The following is a 25346-nucleotide window of genomic DNA, read 5'->3' as shown; positions in this document are numbered from 1 at the left end:
GAAGTGCCGTTAACACCACCGAACACTGGAGCCTGCGAGGTTTGCTCGCAGACAGCCTCCTTCAGCGCGTATTCTACACATATGCGCACGCTCGTGCGTCCTCGGGTCCGCGGGAAATTGTCGCAGTGAATGACGGCTAGGCGGGCAGAGCCGTCTCCTAAAAAGTGAGAGCCCTTTCTTCTTCTGCCATTTTACGGCGATGGTCGCTATAGGGAGGAGTGAAGGACTGGGGATGGTCGTTGCTCGTTAGGACGTGGTCTGCAGCCGCCATGAGCGGCAGCATAGTGGGTTTTAATAAGGTGGCGCCGAGAGACCAATTCAGGCCTTAATTTTGTGCCAGCGCCTACGTGTTCGCGTCACGCTTTGGTCTGGCCCTTGACCAGCGGCTTTTGAGCCAGCGGTCTGACGAACCAGTCATCGGGTTTCTAACTCTGCGGGAAAGATCTGAGGCCGCCTCTTTTTCAAATTCATTCATTCATTCATTCATTCATTCATTCATTCATTCATTCATTCATTCATTCATTCATTCATTCATTCATTCATTCATTCATTCATTCATTCATTCATTCATTCATTCATTCATTCATTCGGTAGGGGTGCGCGAATATTTATAATTTAGAACAAGAACCAACATATATGTTATTCGTTTCGTATTTGTATTAAGAAAGCTGATATTCAGAATTTTTTCGTATATTAGAATATTACTGTATACACCGACATTTTTAGAATTCACTTCACTTTCACCTCACTGAGCACTTCACCGCAATGTTTCACCTATGAGTCGACTATGCAGTGAAGCAACCTCAAAATACCACGGGGCCGTTTTGTGTACAAAGACCTTCCCTTTTGTGAAGAGGTTCTTCCCGATAGTTTGCGCAAAGCGAAGCCTTTTAAGAAACCGGACTAGATGTCGTTCTCACTTGGGTTTCATCTCGAATGCAGAGAGTCATCGTGCAGGTCTTCTTCAGGCCAAATTACTGCGATGAAAACGGTTTACGGCAGTCAGGACAAGTCGATAATTCTAGATTTCGGTTATTTTGCTGTATTGTACTGTTATTGGACTGTAGCAAAATTTTACTGTATATAGAAGACTAACAGTACCCCGGGCAGCTTCATGTAGGTCCACTGCGTGAAAAAAAAAGAAAAATAAGCAGGATATGGAGAGTTTTCTGAAATTGATACTGGATCTTTCGGCAGGGTATATGCTTCTCTGCAATTCTAGTTTACTTAGTATTTTCAAATATAGTGTGATTTCTGAAATAAACAAGATGAACAGTGGTTCCTTTTTTTTAATTTTCCAATTTTTCACTTTTCAGGTATTTGATATTTGATTCGTATCCGTATGAAAATTCGCCCACTCCTAGTTCCAATACTCTAGACTGTAAAGTGAAGCGCATATAAGGCAAATACGAAGATATGACCTGTAGTGTAAAGTGGACGAATTTAGGGCTCCTTTTAGGTGCTCTGCAGCTGTCAAAGTTGCTTGGCCTCTTTTGACATAACATACCGTCTTGATGAGTATGATTTTTAAAACAAAATGAGCAGCCCGTTAGGAGGAATGCAAAGCTCTGGCTTGTTATAATGAAAGAGAAAACAACAATGTATGTCTAATTCATTTCGCACAGCGAAGAAAAGAAAGTTGCCAAGCAATTGCGCAGTAATTGATTCACTCGGCTGTGAGGGCTGTGATGAAGGTAGTGAAAGGCTGGCTTTCCTATGGCCATGCAGGGTTAGTTTAGCGACACAGGCACAGCAGCGTGTCCACTAGAGCCTGACAGTTTCCCGTAGGCCGCACCTCACAGAGAATAGGAGGGAACTCTCAATCGGCGAAGAAAATTCGCATCCCCAAACTTAGGCAGTGGTGTACCTTGCGAAGCCAAGGCTCGTGTTTCTGCTCTAGGGTGTCTGTCGCCTTTATTTTCATATTTTTTTTAGAGCCCGTCACATATCTGCTTCAGTTTGCTGGTGGAAAGAGGGGGGAAGGAAAATCTAACCCTTTTACGGGAGAACGAGAAGCGGGAAGGTGCGCGAGGGAAGGGAGACAGAGTGTGCGGTAAGTAATGTGTGTACAAGTGGCTTGAGAAGTGATTGCGTGAGGGGAAGGATGCTCTACCGGAATGGAGTTGTCGTGGGAAGGACCCGAAGGCTGACTACTGGAGAAGGAGGAGGTTATGATGAAGCGCGCGAAGGTGCTGGTTAGCGTCCCTGCTGATAGTTTCGAAAGGGAGTTCACTTTAGGGTGCCACTGCAGTCTTGGCCAAGTCCGGATTCAGCTGTCTGACATTGCGAGACAAAAAAAAAAAGACCACACAAAAATGTCTACGGAACATACTCTTCTCTCAGAGCACAGATAATGCTGAAATATTCGTGTTAGACACTTGTAACCGACCTGTGATTTTTTTTTTTTTTTAGAACGCTTTTGATATTAAGATCTTCAGACCAACGGCTTGTGCGTCCGCAGGCGCTCGCAGTCCTCCATTCTTCGCCACTACTCCTCTCTCTATTCGCAGGATTATTCAAGGCTGCCAAGTGATCGTCTCGATCGGTTTCTTGAAAACTGGGAAGGACGACACGCTGAGGACAACCGGGGAGGACTGAACACAGTGAAATACTTGCCACTGCGATGAATAAGATCCTGTGTTGAGCGCTTGCCTCAAAGATCCATGTCCAGCGTTCACCAGAAGCCAAAGTCTAAGCCCCATAAATGTGCCGGAGGGCTTGGCCGTCTTGGTTTCTATCGCCATCTGGTGATGCCGTCGTCGTGAGATCATAATGGTCGAATCTAACTAGGTCTTCGCCTTGTTGTGTTTTGAGGGGGTCCGGTGTGAGCGATTGGCGTAATCGGGCCATGTCGGGCTGGGGCTGAAACTGGCGACCGGATGTAGGCGCTTTCTGCTGCGACCAAAGGGAAAGGAAGGCGTACGTGCTCCTGGCTTGAGATGAGAACTTCAGCACCTCTATCAAACTTTGCACGACGGCAAGCGCATGAACAGGACATCATGAAACGTGTTTTAATGACTACGGGTGCGGTTAGGAGCGTGGCACGGGCACTAGTGAATAATGATATGGTTCAAGTCATGGCGAGCTGGCGCTTCAAGCGGGCGTGAATAACTGGCTAAATGCGAGATGAAAAGATTGGTGAACTGACTATTCGATAAAAAAGATTTTTCGTACATATCTTCGTCTTGGAGTCTTTATTGTCCTCAGGTATGCATGCGCGCGACCTGTTTGCGGTTTGAATTGCTGATGCCGTTGCGCCACACTATTTAGACGCACCCACTAATATGGTACTGAGTGTTCAATCGGAAACCCCCGTCCGAGTGTCCGCGCAGATCGTTGTGCGAAGCTGTGGGGAGCGCAAGCCACTGAACCGAGCAGTGCTTCCAAAGCATTTCGTTTCTAAGTGACGTTCTCGCGCGCCACGTGACCCGCTTTCACCAATCGATGAGCGACGCTAAGCGACGGCCTTGCACCTACGAACTGTGGCGGATCATTTTCGCTTTCTCGAAGGGAACCAGAATCGAACATTCGCTCATCAGGCAGCCGTTTAGAGCAGAATGTCCTGTTTTGACGCTTCCCGAATCGACGCTTTGAACACCACAACTGCAGCAACATCCGAAGGTAATGGTGAGAAGTCGGAACAAACGATTATGAACGAGAACGGACCAAGCTCCAAATATTCACTTTCCGTGATTCGCGGTGGCCTTCCTTGAGCTGGAAGATATCCTATGAATTAACGTGTTGTCCCGGCTTATTCACCTGTATGCGTAGAGACAAAATGAACTGTTAATCGCAGAAGAGTCCGGCTACGTTTTCGCCAACTTTTTCGGTAATGGTGGCAAAGCCATTGTGCCACAACTACCCAAAGCGTTTTCATGTCCGAGAGCCGCCAAGAAAACGAAACTCTGAAGGCTTGGCGGCGGCATAGATTAGTACGTGTAGTTGCGCCGCCGTCTAGACTCCGGACCGGCGACTCGGAATCGAACCGTGCGCCGCTAGCCAGGGGTCGCAGTGGGCGCCAGTGGCGCCCATGACGTCGCCGTGGACCGCGTCCAATGGCGCCGCCGCGCGAGCAGACGACCGGTGCCCCGCGCTTTTAGCCGGGCTCCGGGGCTGGGGAGTAGCGGGGGCCGCGCCGATGCATGGTGCTCGTGGCGCGCGTGAGGCCCGCGGCGCGCGGAGCCGGGCTCGACGCGAGTTCGCTCGCTGAGCCCCCCGCCGAGGAGGATGTGATGGAGCTGAAGCCGCTCGGCGGGGCAGCTCCCCGGCCCCCGCTGCGGAGACACTCCTTCTTCAACCACGTGCCTCCGCGGCCCACCGTGGCACCACTGAGCCCGCGCAAGAGCATCGCCACCTTCGCCACCACCTGGAACGAAAGGGACGAAGACGAAGACAGCAGTGAGCGCCAGGGTAGCCGGCGCGGACACAGTCGCCAGAACAGCATCAGGCCAGACGTGGGACAGGTGAGCTCCCTCTGGGCCGAGAATGCTGCGCGCGCTAGCATCGCCACTAAGAAGGAGGCAAAGGTTCCCTAGAGAGTGACGTCAGTGCAAGTTTTGATGACACACTTAACTAGAGGAGGGGTGCGTTTTCATACAGCTGGTGCTTGCCGTGTGTTTATTTTAGCAATGCAGTGATGTCAGCTCAAACGGACAAAACAAAGCCCGAGAGGAAAGGCGTCATGCGGCCTCTCCTGATCACTTGTTGTCAATTCCATTATTTCTCGCCTGTTCTGAAACGAACAGTCCAATGCTACTTCGTTTGTTTCGCAATTTGTTTAAAAACTTCCCCCGCCCCCTCCGCTTTGTTTTTGAAAATTTGCTTCTTTTTTTTTTCTGGGTTGTGCGGTGTGATGTTTTGGGTGCATCGATACCACCCCGTAGCAAACGAGGAGATACAGAAACCGCCTCTACCAAGACAGGTATGTTTTGGCTGGGTGTTGAGAAAATTAATTATTCGGTGGTACTTGGAACATATTCGTTGAACACTTAAATGTCATGGATTTCAGGTGATTTTCAATGAACTATATGTCATATGGCTCACTGGTATTGCAAATTATAAAGGCTTCACTAAGGGAAGCCCCGTGACTAGGGAACAATTGCATGTTCTGGCAACTCACCTGCCGTCAATTTCCAGAGCATATAATTTCTGTGCTAAGATAAATTGTAGCTAGTGGTTTGGGACATACTATACTTCTTCGGTTTATAGTTTAGATAATGCTACAGATTCATTCTTTTTATATGATTACTTGTAATGCAGAGAAGAACTGATAAATGATTTAGCACTGCACGGATAAAAGCTTTTAGTGGAGGCGGTAACAAGTGCGCGCCTTATTTGTTTCTAGGTAAAGATAGTGAGAATGAAGTGATGGGTTGGGAGAGGTGGTGCCTATTAATGCGTGATTGTTCATTGTGCGCTCGTTGAAAGGTAAGAGGGTGTCAGCGGTAAACACGCAATCCTGTTTGGTTTCGAAGTTTGCAGGCCATTATTTTTGCCAACTTGGCGGTTTGTACGTTAAGGTCATACGCCCATATATATCGCTCCCCGCTTATCACGGCAGGTCTGCCCTTGGCGCTACCTAATCTTATTTTTTCTTAAATAATGAACAGCTGCTAATGAGGTGCATGTGGGCCGGAACAAGCAATCCTTTTTCCAAAAAGTTTACCAAAGTTGAAATATGCTGTATCTCATGTCCACAACAAGTTGAATGCAATATGAAAAATTTATTAGTGCGTCTTGGAAACTTTCCAAAAACGCCTGTTTAATATTCGACTGCTTTGAATATTTCTTCATTTTTCATATTTTTTTAATCTTTTATGAAGCCTGCCCCTTGGAGGCAAGCAGGTTAACTCAAAGGGAAAGCACGCGAGTGGCGCGGTTCGGTTGCTAACCAAGCGCGCCTTCCGCCGCCGCTTGTGTGGAGCGCTGAGGTCCTGGCTCGTCCTGCGAGGCCGCATATTTCTCGAAAGAGCGCTCGACCGTGTCTGCCCTCGCCAAGATAAGGTTCGGGCTACTGCCCCAGGTGTCTCCCATTAGGCATATTGCGGCGTCGCGCATTCTGAGCAGGTACGCCGCGAGGTCTCTGTTCTTTCATATTGCTCTTTATTTTTTTCCTGCCCTTACTACCTCCTCACCTTTTGACCAGATATAGCCTGGGCAACGTTGTAGGAGCCGTTTGGAACACCTGCTTTAAAAAGCTAGGAGAACGTCAGGGAGAGTACGTTTCGAGCCCATAAAAGCGTGTTATAAACACTATTGCCAATTTTGAACAGTGGCGCGGGTGTTTTGAATACAGCCTTGTGACATTTGTGGTTAGTGCTTGAACAATGCCTTTTCTTTCCTTCTTGGAGCTGTAGCGCATCATTCACAGGCTGGTAACTATTCATCGTGTGCCACTTAACCGAACGGTCAGCGGTGGCGAATGGTGATGGTTATTGACTGGACGTTTTATCCGCGCATGAAGAGATCGAAAATACAAGTTAGTAAAATTAAGTTACATGTTGTTTTATGACAAAATTATCTCAATAGAGAGAACGGCCACCACCGCACTCAGGTATCGAACTGTACAACATCCCTAACCGCGCTTTGTTCAGGTTCAATCCTCGTCTTTCTGCGAGCAATAAAAAAGTCGGTTGCGCTCCCCTTTGCGACCGTGACCAATTTTGAATCACTGACAGACAGCTCAGACTTACAGTAACTAGTATCCGCGTTAACTGCCCTATTAGGTTACTTTCCTTGCATTGAAGCTCCCACCTATACATTGGGGTGGGATTAACGGGGCGCGAAAATTTGTCTAGGGAGTAAATATTCTTTTGCGCGGTTGTATGCTGGCTCGAATGCGGAATGCCATTGAGAGTTCCATGAGTGTAGTTGACCTAAAGAAACAGCATAACGATAGCGTTTGGCTTGGTGATGGTTGCGTCGATCACAAAAATTATGAAGGACACGTAAGCTCAGCCATTAAAGACGTGAAGTGAAAGCTTTAAAGGCTCCCGTTTGTGGCATCGCGCACATTTAGTGTATGCTCGCTTAATTATTAATCCGTTAACTTATGCCTCCAGTTTCTCATAGAGTCCTAAGCTACTAGGTTTCCAGTTACCGGTCGTAAGCGACCCCCCTGATGCAAATATAAAGCCCTGCTTTAACAGAGCCGCACTAACGAGCCTGATTGGCCTAGGAGTAGTGTTCCCGAAGACATCGGAAACGCATGATGCACTTACATCTGGCATTGATGATATTATAATCAACAAAGAAGTCTAAGAGTCAGCACCACAGACAACATCGGCATGCGGCTAAGATATTGAAAACTTGGGAATACACTATCTGCAGAATAAGCCGACCAGAAAATTATCGTCATCGCGGAGTGCCACTACAGGCGCAAAATGCTCTCACTGCAATATATTAGTTTTGAGCTACTTTCTAATGCTTCCGACCCGGGACGAGCCTGGCTGGCAGTTTAACAGCCTTTGTCTCGCAGCAGCGCTGCAATTCGGAGCAGGTTTTCTCATAGTCAGTAGGAGTTCAATCTTGTGTCACGTCGGGAGGCGCAAATCGATATCGCAAATGCAATAACTGCAACAACCGACGCATCAACGGATTTATAGTCTACTTCGGTTACTTCATCCAATGCGGAGATCCTATAGGAGGATGGAGGACTGGGAGGACACGGCGAGGGCAGGGGAGTTCCTACCTCTTTGTAGATGTATAGCTGACAACGGGATCCGATCGACCTTGTCTACGTCGCGATCTTTCTTTTGCTTTACTTTTCTTCGCGAATAGCGAGGACCGTTTGCGGTCATAAAGTACGAAGCTCTTGAAGTGCTGCCGTCGCGGACGTCATTTTCTCGATGGACGTAATGCGCGCTTTTTCTTCGTTTCTTTGCCCTGCCGAGGTCTGATCAGGTTTGGCTCTTTTTGTCCGGAATTCCGTTCTTTTTATTTCTTGTTTCATTACATCTTCGCAGCTTGATAATTAACCAGCCTATCTTGCAGTCATTGTTAAGAAGTTGTTCCATTGAAACAGAAGCTTGATTCGGGCTTTCGCGACTGTCGAGTCATCCTCGTAAAAGGAAGGACGCGTGTGTCATGTGAAGGGCAGCTGCTCTTATGTTGCAATGTTGCAATATTTTTTTTTTTCAGCTTTCATGACCCATTGGTATATCATGTGATGAGAAGGCGGGGGGGGGGGGGGGGGGTTACGTTAGAATATGCTGACTTTAAAGATTCTACTGTGCTAAACATGCGACATACAAAGGTGGAAAACACCGTTAATATAGTGTGAAATTAAAAACAAATGCATTTATCATCTTGGAGAGCATAAATAGTGACGGTAAGACTCCACGCAACTTTTGGATATTAATTACGTAACTAAACTAATTGTTCTTATACGAATAACGAGTAATTGTGTTTTCAGAATATACGTACTAATATCTTAAGGCGCTCACCAGCTTTCCCACACGGCACATCTTATTTTCCCATTGGCAAGCGAGTGGACGGACTGTGCACTTGTTTACCTGCATGGACACAATTCCTTGCAACACTTCGTAAATATCCCACAAGCTCAGTTGTCACAGCTGCAGCCAATATGTCTGCATATTCTTCAAGTAGATTCTAGGCTACGACTTTTGTTTTAACTGTTTCTAAAAATGTAACGCTAAAGTAGGTTCCTTATCTACGAATGGCGTGGCGCACCGGGCTTAGAAAATTCCTAATGCATATCACGGGCATGCTGAATTTGATGGTTCTCTCACTGCTTCCTCACACTACGTTACGTTCTGAAGCGAATGCTTGTACCGGTATCGGGTGCGTAGCCTAGGTCCCTATTCCGAGTCTGGGTCATTTTCAGAAGTGTTGTTTACTTCGTGTCCGCCCTCACCTGAATGGTGGTAGCGCCAGAACCGGAAGGGGAGGCAGCCGAACTAACAATAGGTTCTGGTCACTGTTTCCATCAATCGGATGACTCGTGGTCAGGGAGAACACGACATTTCTGGAAACAACGCAGAATATGGACCTGTAGATGAGGACCGAATTGCCATGGTTCCCAACTAGCCCTTGTCTTTGGAGATACCGCAACGACAGCACGATTTCCTCATTTCAATGTTTTTTTTTTTTTTTTTTTTTAGATGCAGTGATAAGTAGACGCGCCACAGCTGTATAATGTAGTGTTGTATTCAATAGACGATTATAATAATATTATTAGCGTGTGTGGACATTGACGCCTTTGGCGGCTGTCATGAGTTCGTACCCGCCACTTCGCCTGGCAACCAGATGGGATGACACGCGCATTGCATTGCATGGAGTAACAATGGATTCAAAAATCGGGAAGAAAAATTGTCGCAGCTTTGAAGAAGATAGGTATGAATGATTTGCCAAAGGAAAGCGAAATAACAAACGACGCTCGGTGCTAGCTAAGGCTTTACCGCCCTGCTCACACGGAGGCGCGCCCGGAGGTGCGATATCGGCGGCGTCCGTAAACAGCGCGGCTGTGGACGACCACCGCTACGGCGCGTGCGACTGGGCAGCACACAGCAGAGCGTTGCCACGGCGGCGGCGAATCGTGTCGTCGTCGTCGGCGGCGGCAGTGGTGCGGCGCCGCTGGTCAACTGGGCCAGGGTCGGCCATCGATTCGGTCGCCCCGTGCGCGGCGGGCACTTTCCGGCGTGGGACGGCCCGCTTCCGTTGTCTGCGGCCGCGCCGGCACCGCGCGCGCGCGCGAGTGCGCGCTCGATGCGCTCTCTCTCCTCTTCACCGGTGTCCATTCCCTTCTCCTCGTCGCCTCCATGCGCCCGTACTGCCTGTAGTCGCTCCCACGCGCCGCCCTCACGGGAGGCGCGGGCTTCAAGTGCTGTCCAGGGAAAGCGCGGGACGGTAGGCGTTTGTGGCTGTTTTGGATAACACATGGCACTGATAGGCACTGTCGGGAGAAAACGGCTCGCTCAGAACGATGCCGATATCCTTGCACTCACTCACTCACTCACTCACTCACTCACTCACTCACTCACTCACTCACTCACTCACTCACTCACTCACTCACTCACTCACTCACTCACTCACTCACTCACTCACTCACTCACTCACTCACTCACTCACTCACTCACTCACTCACTCACTCACTCACTCACTCACTCACTCACTCACTCACTCACTCACTCACTCACTCACTCTTCGTGACAAGCAGACAAATCGGGCTCAAAACAGATCGGCGGAGCAGTTACGAAACGGTTGCGCCCGCTCGTCTACATTGGAGTTGTCACTGAAGGTCGGGAAAAAGAAATGTGGACGGTCTCGATGTGCGGGTGACTCTTTTCGTGTTGTCCCTGCCTGCTCCGCCAGTGTGTGACAAATGATACCCGGATCTCGGAACGGAAGGCCTAACGGCGACACGTGGTAAGGCTTACCCGCGTAAGTATTATTCTTGGCGAATGAAGCCGAACAGCTCCACATAGGAAATTGAAGCTGAGGCACACTGCGAAACAAAAACAAGGAAAAGGCGACAGGATAGAAAGAAGAACAATAAAAAGTCTGACGAAATCCAAACATTGGTGGAATTCCGGATGTACCCAGTTAAGTATGCCTTCCGGCACAACGCTACGCTAGCAAAAGGCTTTTATTCATCTTTAGTTCGCACATTCTGCATCGGTGCAAACGTTGCTAGCGGTAACTATCACTAAATATCATAAGAAAAGACAACAACTTATGGCTGGAAAGTAAATGGCCGAAGTTAGCAGGGCTCATCCCTTGCCTGATCGCGGGCACAATGTCCGTTGCCATTTTGAGCACCGCACTTTGCCGAACGGCCTGTGCGCCGTTCAGAAGGCGGGTCGCTGAACTATTTATGGGGCATAAACGCAAGCTGTTGGCCTTCCGCCGGGGGAAGAAAAAAACAAAAGGAAACGCCTTGAAGAATAACACCGACTACTGCTGGAAGATAGCGGCTGTTAAACGATCTGAAGAATAATTCGTGAAATCAGGAAGTGGTGGCCTGGGGTATCGAGCCCGTGAAGTGGCGTCATAACAAGTTCGGACAGCCTTAGAGCATTCCACGGAATGCTGGGAAAGAAAGATGCCAAGGGCCTGCCTGGCTGCTTGTCGGTATAGGACAGCATGGTGGGGAAGTGGTGTGAAAAGTATAATTGAAGGAATTGAACTGAAAATGGACAGGCAAAGAATTGTGGCGACCGTGCTGAAGGGTTCGGACGAGAAAACTTGCAGGAACTAGTTGCGATGCGCCTATTGCAGTAATATGCATGCTCTCATTATCATGGATTTTCTAGATGCACACAAGCCGTAACGAAGAAAAAAAAAACAAAACAAAATAGTAATACATAACTTTGCTACCTACGAGGACATCAGTAAAGGAACTGACACATACGTAAAGGCGAATTATTTAAACAGTCTAGTTTCCAGCTGTGTGTGTGTAAATATTCCTCAATGCGCTTAGCCTTTCAAAAAGTGTTTGTATGGCTTTTCGGAGTTTTAAACCTATAAAGAAATTCGACCGGAAAGGGAAACTTGTATGCATATAAATAGATAACTTTTGTCTTGTTTCTAACTATTCCTCCTTTACTGCCTAATAACGCTTTTACGAATAAATGAATTCAAAAATGGTTAAAGAATTAACCAATTAATGCCATAAAATTTATTATGCAAGCCTTCAGACTATACAGTAAATCAAAAATTTTGCGCAAAAATAAAACACAATGGACAGAGAAGGACACTTAAGACTATTCACGAGCGCTATGCTTAGCTATTTAGCGTTCGTCAATCGTCTTATGTGTCCTTGCCTGTCCATTGTGTGTTAGTATTGCGTAAAACTTTTGGTTTAATGGATCACCAACTAGCCCGGCAACATGCTCTCCTCAAGCTATGCAGCTTGCAATCTTGGTCGTTTTCATTTTCACTTCTGAACATACAGAAATACAAGACAGGAACCTGTAATATGGTAGATATGAGCCGGTAGATACAGCTGTATTCATTATTGCTGGAGTATACAGAGTGATTTCATGGAGCAGAACATTAGGCGTTCATGGCCACGAAAAGAAAAATGCAAATGCGAAGTTCCAACAAGTCGTCTCCATGGGAGAAGTTATCGTCCTCTCTAGATTTGTGATAGATGGATGGGAAAACATTTATTTCATCGGCTTTAAGAGGTTCACTTTGATTGCTGGCCGCTCCAGATGGCCGCCAGTTGCGTACTGTCGGCGATTTGTGAAAATATTTGTGAAAATATTTGTGAAAATATTCCGGTGCTCATCGCCCCTCTCTCGCCTAAGAGAAGTAGAGTCCATTCAAAAAATGACTGCGCAAATGGCCGAGTAAAATATTGTTTTCGCGTCCCATAACATTGTTATACGGACGAACATAAAAGAAAAACCTGGCAGTGGCGCGGGCAGGAGCGCTCGTGCTAGGCCCGCTGCATTTCATTAAACGTCATCTCACGGTCATCGAACGTCTTTTCTCCGTCTTCTGCTCTGTTTTCATCGGCTTGCCGCCCCGTAACATTTGTTTGAGGTGCGAGGTACTTCATCATCAGGCATCGCATGGCTGTTCCCCAGTCTGCCGGACCCAGCAAGACATTGCCGTTTATTCGCCCCGTCCTCCCCGCCCCGACCACAAGATACGACGAAGGAGAGACTGACTCGAGACGCCACACATGACCACAAGACACGAGGAGAGACCCGAAGGACTTTATGTGACCCCACTGACCAGATGTGCCGACCAATGACCCCAAGATCCAAGACGCCGCTACACTTGAAAACATCCTCCCCTGCCTATACCATGCGATGTGGGCCTTGGCCTCCGCCATCGATTCGTGGCAACGTGTGGCCCGAGAGTGTCCTGGGCCAAGGTTCATCGGGAATCATCGTGTCGGCAAGCCGTTCTATTATTCCTTCTTCCTCTTCTTCTTCAAGCCCCCAGACACGCCCATCACCATGCCATGGAATGATCAACAACGGTAAACTTCCTCGTCCACGATCAGGACGATCGCTCAGTGGCCCAGGGTCATGTTACGGACGAGCAAGGAAGAAGACATCGAACATCATCTCTCTGTCCTCTGTTCTACTTTCATCGGCTTGCTGCCCCGTAACAATATCGTGCGCGCCTAGAGAGAAGTAAAGATGAGGAGGGCGATGGGGGGAGACGTGTTTAGCTATATGCAGTTTGTCTAGTGAGTTCACAGATTACATGCAGGTGTTTTTTTAAGTTCTTTTTATTTACTTTTTTGCCGATGTATCAGTACTCCCAGCACTTATTGTTGCACAGTCGGCGTTTTTGAAATTTAGGGTGGACAAAAAGCGATGCCAGTGAGACGTGTCCTAATAACTTAATCTAACAAATAATGATTACCCTACAGTTATATGTTCCTAAGGGAGGGAAACAAATATTTGTGGCAAGAACTACATTAAACATAGAACTTATACGCTATACAGCTCAATCTCGGAGCAGTTGGGGCCCACCAGACGTTCGGCATCGTTAGGCGGTAAAAATAACTCGTGGCGAGGCCCACAAAACAAAGCCTGTGCAGACGAGCTGTCGCTTGTTTTTACTTTGTTTTGGTTTCAGCGATGCTGTTTAGGATGGCGTTTTCTAAGCAGCTGGGGCGTTTAAATTTCTGCTTTGCCGACGACAGCAAGTGCCTGTCGCGCGCTGTTAGCGCAGCTAATCGTACAGTAGCAGTGCCATCCAGAAAAGAGGTGAATGAAAAAACAGATAGGGCGAAGGGTTCGGGAGAGAAGGGGGAGGGGGGGGGGTGTAGAATGAAAATGTGCTTAAAAAAGGCTGCCATTTTCGTTCTGCTCCGTGCGAGCTGGCCCTTTTGGAAATAGAGCCAGGGCCACGCGCTGCCAATGAGGCCGCGCGGTTGGCGGCAGGTGCATCGTCTTCTTCGGGCCGCTCTTTCATCGATCCCGCGTGTTTTCATCTCGGCACATTTCACTCGCCTCTATTTTTTTCTTTTTCTCCTGCTATCACCCTTCCCCTCCCATTTCTTTATGGCCCCAGCATTCTCCGCTGTAACGCCTTGGTTCAGGAAGGCTTCTTCATATTTTATAGCCTGCGAATATTGCGAACGCTCAAAACATCACCGCCACTACTTCTTCTACGCGGCGTTTCTTTTTTTCTTTTTTTTTTTTTTTTTTATTCTGGCAACAACTAAAAACTGTGCGCCGGCAAGCACGCGTTTAAGGCGGGAAGGTAGATTACGATTCACGTATTTTCCTAGCGACCGCAAAATGCCGAGGTTCGCCTATTCTTTGTTTTCCTCAAGAGGATAAGTAAATAAGCTTTTCGACCAATGGAGGGCTGCCCCCAGAGAAAACATCTGAAAATGAAGTTGTAACGTTCTTGTGAGGCTGAAATTATATCTTTAGAACGTGATCGGTCATACTGAACGTAGTGGTATGCGCAAGTGACATGGGAGTGTGGTTAGCTTTATCTATACCTGTCGACGGAAAGATTCTGCGCAGTTATCGCTTCTATTTATCACAAGACTGCCGGGAAAATGAGAAACAGCCATTCATGAAAGAAACAGGCGCAGATCTTTGGTGGCGTGTTGGGCTTATGCGTAGTCCCAGAACGGGCCCTATAAAGGCTATTTAAATTGCGGCTGGAGAAACAGCCGATGTACATTTTCTTCTAAGCAAGCATTGTAATGTGGAAGGAGAACGCAACATATTAAATATGGAAATGGGTCAGTCTAAAACGATATTATGTGCCTATGTGGTTACAAAACCAACTCGGACGAGCATTGGTGCTTGCGTACGAGTACTCTCAGCCATTTTCTTGTTTCTTTATTGGTATTTTGTCCTGGGTCTATTGGTGCATCATATTTGTAGAACGTAAAACTTGACGCCTGCGGGAAAAACATTTCGTTTTGACTCAAGCAAGCTGTTTAAAAATTATTTAAAAAAAAATTGATGCCTCAAAATCCAATCTTTACTTTTTGGTCCGAAGAAGTGTACCCGTAGTTCGCACCGTTTCAAGTGCGAAATGTCTCTGCTTCAAGCATGAATGGGCCTGCGAGCTTTATCGCAGAAAAGATCTCTACCGTCCCTAAGATCGCGGCATGATTGAGCAGGGAAAGAATCAAGAAAAAGGAAAGTGAACTGGCGTTTGGAACGCATTCAGACCAGGCAGTGAGAACACTGTCTTATAGTTATTGGCCTAAGAATAAAGCGGAAAGGTGAAAAACAAAAAAAAGAAACGAGGCAGATAAACACTCCTGGCTTGTATCACTGTAAAAGCACGTTCTGTTCGTTTTTTTTTTTTTTTTTTTTTTACACAGCGCAGAGTTTTTTGTTTTTTTTTCTCTCTCTTCTATAAATAACGCATATGCCGCAATTAGAGAAAGGCAAAAGGCAAAGCGAAGCACCAACAAACGCGAAACAGCTGGGAGGCAGCAAAGGCACAAAAGCCTCTCCGGCACCGAGAAAGGACGAGGGGGCGCTATTGAGCTGCGACGACACCGTTTTCCCGAGCCCAAGGGCGCTGTTCTCGCCGATGAGTGAAAGAGCGTGCGCGGCGGTGCGCGTATTTCCCAGAATAGATTTGCGCCGAGTTGGCCTTCCCTGCTTTCCTTCCATCTTTATTTTCGCTCCCTCTGACTTCGCTTTATTTTCTTCGCTCACTTCGACCCTCGTTCTGCGACTGCTGTGAATCCTCTGCTTTCCTTGATGTTTTCATAAACGGAAATAAGGATGCAAACAGACAGGGCTAGGCATTAAATGTCTGGTTTTCGCCGCCATGCCCTTTGCGCTTCGTTTGGGGGAGAATCACTTTCTGTGCATGTAATTCTCAGAAACAGTGCGGAGACGACGAAGACCTGATGATTCTTATGGTGATTGCTCGCTCGGTCGGTCACTCGCTCGCTCGCTCGCTCACTCACTCACTCACTCACTCACTCACTCACTCACTCACTCACTCACTCACTCACTCACTCACTCACTCACTCACTCACTCACTCACTCACTCACTCACTCACTCACTCACTCACTCACTCACTCACTCACTCACTCACTCACTCACTCACTCACTCACTCACTCACTCACTCACTCACTCACTCATTCACTCAATATATGGATAAATAAATAAATCAACCATTCATTAAATCAATCAGTCAATCAATCAATCACCCTGATCCATTAAATTAGTTCACTCACTGAAGTATTCTTCCTCTCTCTGTACACAAGGACAGTAGATATCTTATTTCCTGAAATCAAGGCTGCTGTAATTATCTTGCGGTTGTGCTTTCTGACCTTGTGAATCCAGAGTCAGGGTTTGTATTGTTATATATTTGCAACATTTGTTGTCACAAGAGGGGGTATAGATGCAGGTAGGTTTATCACTGTAAACTTTCTTATTTGCATCACGGTCGATGACGCTTGAATCCCCTGCCACAGCTTCAGATGGCACCACAGTTTTAACTATAAGACTACGCTTAGCTATCGTTTGCTTCAGGTCATCGTCTATATTAGCGTTAACTTGAACCTTATATGGCTTCAGCTTAAATTGTGGACTGGCCTCGCTAAGAATACCGAATTGGCACACCTCATTAGAAACAATGTTATCTAAAAGAAATTTGTTCATTGAAATGCCTGAATAATATAAAAGTGAGTGTTATGTTTGTTTAAAATAATATTCCAAATGATGTTCATTCGAGAGCTTTCATCGCGTCATTTGGTTGAATTGGTCTTCTCCACAATACCACTCTGCTTGCAACGGTGCACGCTTTACAGGCAGCGAGGTGCTTTTTTGTTAGTCTGTGAATTTATTGGAGGTTTTTGGCCCAGCGATGTTTAACTTACTTGCCAGGCTTTAAAAGATGTTGATAATAAATTATTTGCTGGAATAAAAACTTTATGATAGTCATATGAGAGTGATTTCAACTGATGCATGAGGACAACATATTCTAGATCGCTAGGGTGATTATTCTATGAACGCGAAAGAGTGTATATTCGCACAGAAATACCATTTTGTCGTTAGTATTTTTTAATAATAAACTTGTTTAGGGTTCTTCACTGATTCAATCAGAAGAAAGCGGATGTTCCTATTGTATGCGGCGATGGCCATGCAAGACGAGCCGCTGTCCAAGCGATAGCGCCGGCATCGCCGCCCCCGCATACAGTGGGAACATCTGACTTCTTCTGATTGAATCAGTCAAGTACCCCAAACAAGTTTGGTATTAAAAAAATACTAACGACAAAATGCTATTTCTGTGAGAAATTTCAGCTGCGAGGACACCGTAGCTTAGTTGGGAGAAGCATTCTACAGCGCGCCGGTAATTGTGCAACGCGCGGTATGGCCTAGCACATAGGCAGCGGTCAATAAGGATATTGCCTAGTTCATTTTGGGAGGCTTCTTATATCAAGCATCGCACAAACAGGACTAGCGAGCCATTGAAACTTCTCAGGTCGCTGCTGAGGTAAATCAAAACAAAAGTTTGCCTCATAGCTTGTTGTCGCCATTTGGTCGCAAAGAAAAACATGCCGATTCTTTTAAGAAAACCTCCTTGTTTGCTTAGAACCAGTGATGGAGGTGGAACCGCAGTTAGGTTCTGTATTAGGATTGTGTCCGTTTTTTTTTTTCTTTCTTCGAATGCACAAATTCTCAAACGCAGGATCTTAGTTGAGCTCTCTCGACTACGTCAATATCGTTAAGTGCAATTCAAACCTTTCTTTTTGAACGTTTCTGGATTTTGCGAATTCGCACTAAGCTTGTTCGCCTAACGTGCGAATTCGCCTGCAAAGTTCGCGAATTCGCGCAGAACTTATTCGCCTAACGCGTGAATTAGCCGGCAAATATTTACGTCGGCTGTTCCGCGATACATACGTGAGCCTGCGGCGAAGATTTCAGAAATGCCAGAACTTCTCTACATATCAGTACATAGCTCTTTGCAAACATCAACGCGATGAACAACAACGAGAACACTGTTCGTATTTTTCCGCCAGCGTTCTGCGGTGGCGAAATACATCCGATGCGTTAGAATCGGGGTCACTCTGCGCGTCCATGTCGTTTTCGTCTGTTATCGGCCCCGCTGGTCGTGCGTGGCATGGTCCAGCGGTGGCCAGTAGCAAGAGCGGCGGGCGGAAGCGTGCGTGACCAGGCCACGTACGGCATCGACCCTGGCGGCCTTGGACTCCATTCGGGCCGATGGCAGTAGTGGAAGCGCGCGCCGCCTAGCGGCTAGCTTTCTTCGCCAGCTTCATACTACTCATGCTTCGTCCCACAAACGTACGAAAGAAAAAAAAAAAAGGAAAGAAGACAACGAAGGGAAACACAGTTTTCACGTGTACCGTGTGGAGCGGCCTTGTTTGTCCCGACTGTCTGTTCTGGTTCAGCTTGACGGTGATTATTTAGTTTTTGTTTTCGGATTTGCGAACAGCTAGGGAAACGGGCAGCTCCACGGGTGTGAGCACCGGCCTACTGTGATAGGTGCACTGATTTGATAGTAACATGCGGAAAGTTATCAAGCAGAGTGGGAGGAGGGGTAGGGGGAGGGCAAAAGTGAATAAAGAAGTGAAACAAAGAGAAGGTCATGTGCGCGAGATAAGGATCTCTAGTGCAAGTAAACAATGATTTAAGGAGAACGAAGATGAAAATAAAGAAGAAAGAAAGCACGACGAATATGTGTCGGTCATCTCTTGCGGGAGTGGGAAATAAAACACTTGCTGAATATTAAAAATATCGCAAGTATGTTTCCTTGCGTAAGGTACAGAACACGCTCTCCCTTAGATAATCGCAAGTTGAATAGGAGAAAAATATGGTTTCCATGTGCACTCCACTGGTGTTTCCACCGTTGTGGAGGGTGGTCGGTTTTAAATAGTTTTTTTGTGCCCTAATATAACAATCGTGCCGAGCCGTGTAGAGACTGCAGCCTCTAATCCAATGTGGTCTTATCTGTGGATCAACAAAAATAAGTAACTGTGCTGTGTTTCTTCCTACCTTTGCAACAATGCAGAATCCACACGCATTTTGTGCCTGATAGATCGATTCAAAAACTGCTCATTTTTGAAGCGCTTGAGGCGGTCATCGATTGACATTTGCTTCAGGTAAAGAATGAAGACGTGTGATTATCAGAGACTACAGGATGTAATAAACACGAGGCATACACCGCTATCGCAGTTCTTTAATAGTTACCAATCCAAATTCACTTGCGTCTACCTTTCTTTCAACGTGAATTACTGTGCGTTTGCTGTTTTTACTCCAGTATTTCAGGGTTTTGTTAACGCGGACTCTGTTTTCTATGTGAACCTTAAATATTTCTGTGCAGTGGTTGCGAGCAAAGAGCGAACTTTATAATCACGATAGATCGGCTAGTGCCGTGCTTTTTGCACTTGAAGCCTCTTTCCCACAACTTCGATTCGCGGCTTTGTTGGCGTTGCATCGTTGACTGCCAGCGGTTGACTCAAATCCCTGTTTCATGGCTTGGCGGAGGAGAGCGTATTTGAAAGAGAAAAAAAAAAAAAGTACAGAGAGGCACAAAAAGCAATTTTAATGTTTTTCGCCTTCTGGTATTGTAATAATTTCTTCCATCGCACGCGCAGTTGCTGGACGACACTGTTGATTGAAAGGTCATCATCACGTTTTACAATATTTCAATGTGGTCGACTCCAAAATCGTGTTGAATACAGCCTGATTATACGAGGACATTACTTCATTCAGAGAGCTTGCTTGCCATGTTATGTTCGGTTGTGCTCAGTCCGCTTCCACACTGTTAGACGAGTGGCTTCTTGTTATCCGCTCGAGCTTGAGCGATTATAGGTCTGTTTTAATCTCTAATTATCTTTTCTCAGGCTCAGTGGTACTAAGAGCTAATTATATTTTACGGTAACTAGTAGACACGTCTATGCTTAAACCGACTGTATTGTCTAAGACGTTAGGAGGGTAGAAATATGTGCTTGGCGTCGCGCTACCATATTCGGCTGTTTTCTTAACTTTTGTGTCGCATAGGCAGAACGTAGATGCAACTCGGTAGGCAAACCTTCCTTCAGATTTATCGCTACTAAGAGGACACCCACAAGCCTCACACTATATTGATACGTTGTGCTCTATTTTTGTTTCTCTTTTTCTCGGCGTATTAACAAGGTATATTAAGAAAATCGGCCTTCTGGAAACGACAAAGACAGGAGCAAGCCTAAAAAGGAACACCTCAGCGGTCACTTGGAACGATGGGTAGTGCAGTTGATAATTCAAAGCCGGTGTTCGTGATTGAAAATAGGTCTAGGAAATGAACACCTTTTACTTTTTTCTCTTCTGTGTTGAAGCCTCCTGCACTCGATAATTAGCCGGACCTGTGTCTTAATGTCGCGAACTGAACATTCGTGTTGGGAAAAGAGCATTAAGTTTAAATCAAGGTTGGGTTTTGTGGAAGCTAATACGATGCAGCGCTGATAAATGGAAAAGCATTCTATTGTCTTGCGGTAAGCTTACGACATCCATCTGTCATTTCAACTTACACTATGCGCTAAGCTGAGAGGAAATGCGAGATCGACATCATTAGCAAATAAACTGGTGGTGAGGACATATTTGAAGGGAACGCCTCAAAAGCACACTATAAGCGACGATTTTGTTAGTTTTGGATGCTTTGGAAATGAAGCTTCGATGTAATTTTTCGACCTTCAATTTTCCTTGGGAACGAATGTAGGGTTTGTGTATGCTCTGGGGTTACGCTTGCTTCAATCGTATAAGTAGAATTTGCCTTCTTTTCTGTTACTTCACTGATGCGCTCAATGGCAGCCGCTATAATCGCGTTTGGTCCACAAGTCGAGCTTTCAACATTCAAAACGCGGAATAAAATCAAAGGTGAAAAAAGAAAAAACAAAGCAATAAAAACGCAGACGATCGCATGTATCTACGAGCTGTGATTACATCTTTTGGCAAATAAAAACAACGCCGTCAGAGCACGTCAGCGGTCGAATAAATTGTTGACGGACAATCACTCTTGAGGAAGTTGTAAAAACAACGCACCTGCGCTCCTGAAGTGTGCGAAAGACACGTGGATGGGCCCGTTGGTGCCAAGAGGTTCGCGCGGATGGCGCGTGCACCTTGGCGGGCGCGGTGCCACGTTGCTTCATGCTTTGGACGAAATCCCGAAACGGAGCCTCCATTCGCCACGGCGGTAGGAGGGGCATCCTCTATCACTTTAGCTGCTGTGCCTGCATGCGCCATGTGTACGCCTAACGCTTGCTCGTGTTGCTGCTGCCTCCGCTGTTGTTGCTGCTACTGCAGATGGCTGTTGCTGCTACTGCTGCTGCTGCTGCTGTTGATGGATGCTGTCGATTGGGCCAGAAACCTGCCTCACTGTCATGGCGCCGATGGCATAGGAGATTCGTTCCTCGAGTCTTCCATTCTAGAAAAAGTCTTCCGTGCGTCGATTAGACAACGTAACGTCTACACCCGCGTTTTACAAAAAAAAAAAAAAGAAAAAAAAAACTGAGTCCTTAACGCCTAGGAAGGCTTTTCTAAACTGTGCTAATGCGAAACCTTTGTTCTTGCTTGTCACCGCGTGCGCAATGTGCACGTGTCTGCAGACAAAATACCTGAACGGCCGCGTGAGGACTTTCAGAGTCGGCCGTATTCACATGTAAGGTTGATAGATGTGAACATTGATAGCATCCAGGGTGTTTTATGGGCGCATAACTTTGTCACTAACAGCAGCCATCATTGCTACAACGGATCATTTCCCTGGTATGCAATGAGAGGCTGCTCTTAGGTACATTATCAAAGGCACGTTGATGAGGCCCAAATATTTAATAAAAGTGATCCGATGCTGCCCCTTGTAGTTTGAAACATGCCCCAGAGGCGCTCGGGCAGCCGAGGCTGGTTTCTGTCACCGCTGTTGCTTCTCTGTCTGCACGTATCACTGTGTGGCTGTCGTCCCTGACGGCTTGCGTCGCATGCCTCCGCCGTCTCACGCCAGCGGCGGCGGAGAATCGGTGTGTGTAGCTCTTGTAACTAAACGTACGCGACGGTTACATATGCGGGCAAAATAAAATTTAAAAAAAAGAGAGAGAGGAAGAATGGACAACCGCTGTAACGCTGCACCGGCGTCTCGCTGCCTAGCATTGTCGCGCGAGCAAGGCCACTGCCTCAGCCAAGTGTCGCGGTTTTGCCATGGGCGCTCTTGACTATGCGTGAGACCTGCTGCATGGCTCGGGACTGTGTGTATTTATATTTATTCGCATATTCTCAGCATGGGCTTTTGCCATGAACCGAGTCTCTCTTTTTTCTCTCTTTCTTTTCTTCCCTCTAGTGTATCTGACCCGTTCAAACCGTGTTGCTGTTGTCGTTGTTTCGTGTCTCTTATCTGTTTGTACAGTATTTGCCCGCAGAGCGCCGTATGCGTGTCCAGAGGAGTTGCTATGTGGTTAAAGAAAAAAAAAAAACAGCTACTGAAGCCTTGCTCGCATTTGTGCGCTTAATGGACCCCGCTTGTTGATGCGTCCAGAAGCGGCTCGAGAACGCCACCCAGAGCTTTGCTGCACACTGCGCTGTCTGGGAAGATCAGCGGGACAGTCTTATACCTGGCACCTTGCAGGGATGATAGGCTAAAATCACTTGAAGAGAAGGTGGTGCACGGGTTGGTGCCCTTGAAGAGTGTAGCTATATAACACCACAAAATGAAGCGGCCAATCTACAGCGTTTCACGCATCATTGCCTTGTTCTTTAACCTAAATGAATTTAGTCTTCTCGTTTTAGATTTTCACTTCCGCTGTCAGCACTGTGAGGAAGGTTAGTACGCATTGATGAGCCACAGTCTATGATCCAGAATGACTAAGGCATGGAAGCTCCTCGGCAGGCTTTTTTCTTGATGCAGTGTAGTTTTGTGTCACCCAACACACTCACACGGGATGGAAACTTGGACGAGTAGATAAGAACTATCAACTACAAACTGCTTGCAAAAGTTCGCGACTGGCAGAAGAATTCAAGAGGTGCCTCGCTTGTCGGCTCGCTATACGACGCATCCTAATCTGACTATAAGGTGTTTAACTGAAGTAACAAAGTCGATGGACAAATTCTGCTTCGCGGGTCGCTAGCTCCGCTCTCGCAGTTCATAGCGTATATGTACAGGCTGTAGGTGGCGCTAGTGACGGCCGCTTCTCGGACGCATCTCCTGGCGGCCCTTAACGAAGAGAGAGATACAGCTCGCAGCAGCGTGACGCTGGGTGCGCGTCGGTCGCGGTGCTGATGACGCTGAGACTCCTTGCGTGGCTGGATCGCTGGCGCTATCGCAGGTTCTGTCGCTGGGCGCGGACGTGCTCCCCGAGTATAAGCTGCAGAAGCCGAGGACGCACAAGTGGACCATCCTTCACTACTCGCCATTCAAGGCAGTGTGGGACTGGGTCATTTTGCTGCTAGTCATCTACACGGCCATCTTCACCCCTTACGTGGCCGCCTTCCTCCTGGACCAGCAGAGGCCGGATTCTCGCCGTAACCGGAAGTACGGCGACGACCCCATCGTAGTCATCGACCTCATCGGTAAGCTCGTATACAGCGGGCGCGCTGAGCCGTCATCACTGAGATTTTAACAAGGCCGTTGCATGACCTTCTCTCCCATCAGCGAACGTCACGATGAGCGGATGAGCGATAAGGGATCAGCCAATGAATCTGCGCGTACGGGCTTGGGTAAAGTGGCAAGAGAACACCACGTGACTCGACTGAGATCCACGCTCGCACCTCTATTTGCTGGCACTTTTTCGCCCATCCATTGTCGTGGCAGGCTACTGGGGTGCGCCGGCTTTTTCAAGGTCTCGCTGATGACAGCTGAGCACTTTCGTTAACGCTCGCATACGCAGACGAAGTGACTGTGCGAACCGCCATGGGATATTGTTTCCACTGAAAAAAAGTAAACCAAACTAAATGCATGCAACATAAATTAAAACGTGTGTAAGGCATTCATATATTTCGTAGTGCTGAAATGTTCGAGAAAACTATTATCGCCCAAATGTTTGAGTGAACTCGGTCTGTAGTTCTGAACTCGATGGTGCACCATCACTCATCGGGCTTTGAAAACACTGAAGCACGATGCCTGACTTTTCATTAAGTGACTCTTGACGCAAGCGTGTTATAAACAGCTATCCCCCCCCCCCCCCCCCCCCACACACACACACACATACACTTTCTTTTTTCTCATTCCTTGCCTGCCTAACGGGCAGTAATGCTCTATAACTGGCGGTAAAGAGAAAACCTTTCTAACCGTTTCTGCTATTGTTCTGGAAACCCGTCCCAGTGGACATTTTCTTCATGATCGACATCCTGATAAACTTCCGGACCACCTACGTCAACTCCAATGACGAGGTGGTCTCGCATCCGGGCAAGATCGCTGTCCACTACCTCCGCGGCTGGTTCATCATCGATGTGGTGGCGGCCATTCCTTTTGATCTGCTCCTGTTCGGTTCCGAGACCGACGAGGTGAGAGCTTTGTACATCTCTTCTAGCCTGTCGACGTGCCCGAAATGCGGTTTAGAAAAGCTGTAGTGCTATCGCTTTGTTCCGTCGTTCTCGACAGTTATAAGCAACGAAGGGATTGCGTTGTTTACTAACAATTTTCTAAGCCAGGGGTGTGCTATAGATTGGATAACAAACGGAGCTAGAATTAAAGCATCTTTTCTTGTAGTAAAGACCAAAGTAGGGGGAACACGAAAAAAAATGGGGGGGGGGGGGGGGACAAAGATGCTGCTCTGTCGCGGTCGAGTCGGTGTAGGAAAATGTTTTAATGTTCAAACTTTCTGCGAATTTCTGTGCAGGTTTTCCTTTCGCAATAGCGATTATCTAAGCATTGAATTAACTACACATTATTCTTGTAATTTTATATTGTAAAGTGCTAAGTGTGTTCTATGATATGTTTTTCTTGACGTGCTGTCGGTACAATTTAAGAAAGCTTTTACTGTTAAATATAAAGACATCTGTATGTAGCTGCTTGAGTTTTCACCTTTCACTTGTATTGGGAATACATGAAATTTACTTCGTTTATATTTCCGCGCTTAAATCTGCAGTAACGCATCTTTTATTTAAGAAGTCGTACATGTTTAGGAAATAACGCCGATGTCCATAACTGTGAGCTGTTTATTACGGAACTAACTAACGAGCGTTAGACAAATGTGGGTTCGAAGACTGGTGAAGCATTTGCGAAGCCATGCAGCTACTACACAATGAAGCGCAAGTGAGGCACCTAGAGATTTCGGCTGCACTATTTCTTCTTACTAGATCTAAGCACAAATTTGTGTATAAGGCATCTGCATTTAAATACTTCTGAGTGGAAACAATTCTTCGCGCTTGTTTCGTTCAAAAGTGCACATCCACAAGATTTGCAGCTTATAGGAGGCTACGTTGAGCCTAGCGTCGGAAG

The 25346-nt window shown here is 46.9% G+C and overlaps 1 protein-coding gene across 3 annotated transcripts in view; it reads left to right on the top strand.

The window, feature by feature from the left end:
• Positions 1-25346, top strand: part of sei (potassium voltage-gated channel seizure) — a 283246-nt gene that overhangs the window by 204086 nt on the left and 53814 nt on the right. For all 3 annotated transcript variants that reach the window (XM_084593794.1, XM_084593795.1, XM_084593793.1), the window contains exons 6-7: positions 23233-23476; positions 24228-24409. In XM_084593794.1, the coding sequence (XP_084449920.1) occupies positions 23233-23476; positions 24228-24409 (426 nt within the window). The remainder of the gene's footprint in view (positions 1-23232; positions 23477-24227; positions 24410-25346) is intronic.

This window comes from Amblyomma maculatum, chromosome 2 (genome assembly GCF_055883805.1).
Source record: "Amblyomma maculatum isolate TAMU_Amacu chromosome 2, ASM5588380v1, whole genome shotgun sequence".
In the NCBI taxonomy this organism is placed as follows: Eukaryota; Metazoa; Arthropoda; class Arachnida; order Ixodida; family Ixodidae; genus Amblyomma; species Amblyomma maculatum.
This window is presented reverse-complemented; position numbering and strand designations above follow the sequence as displayed.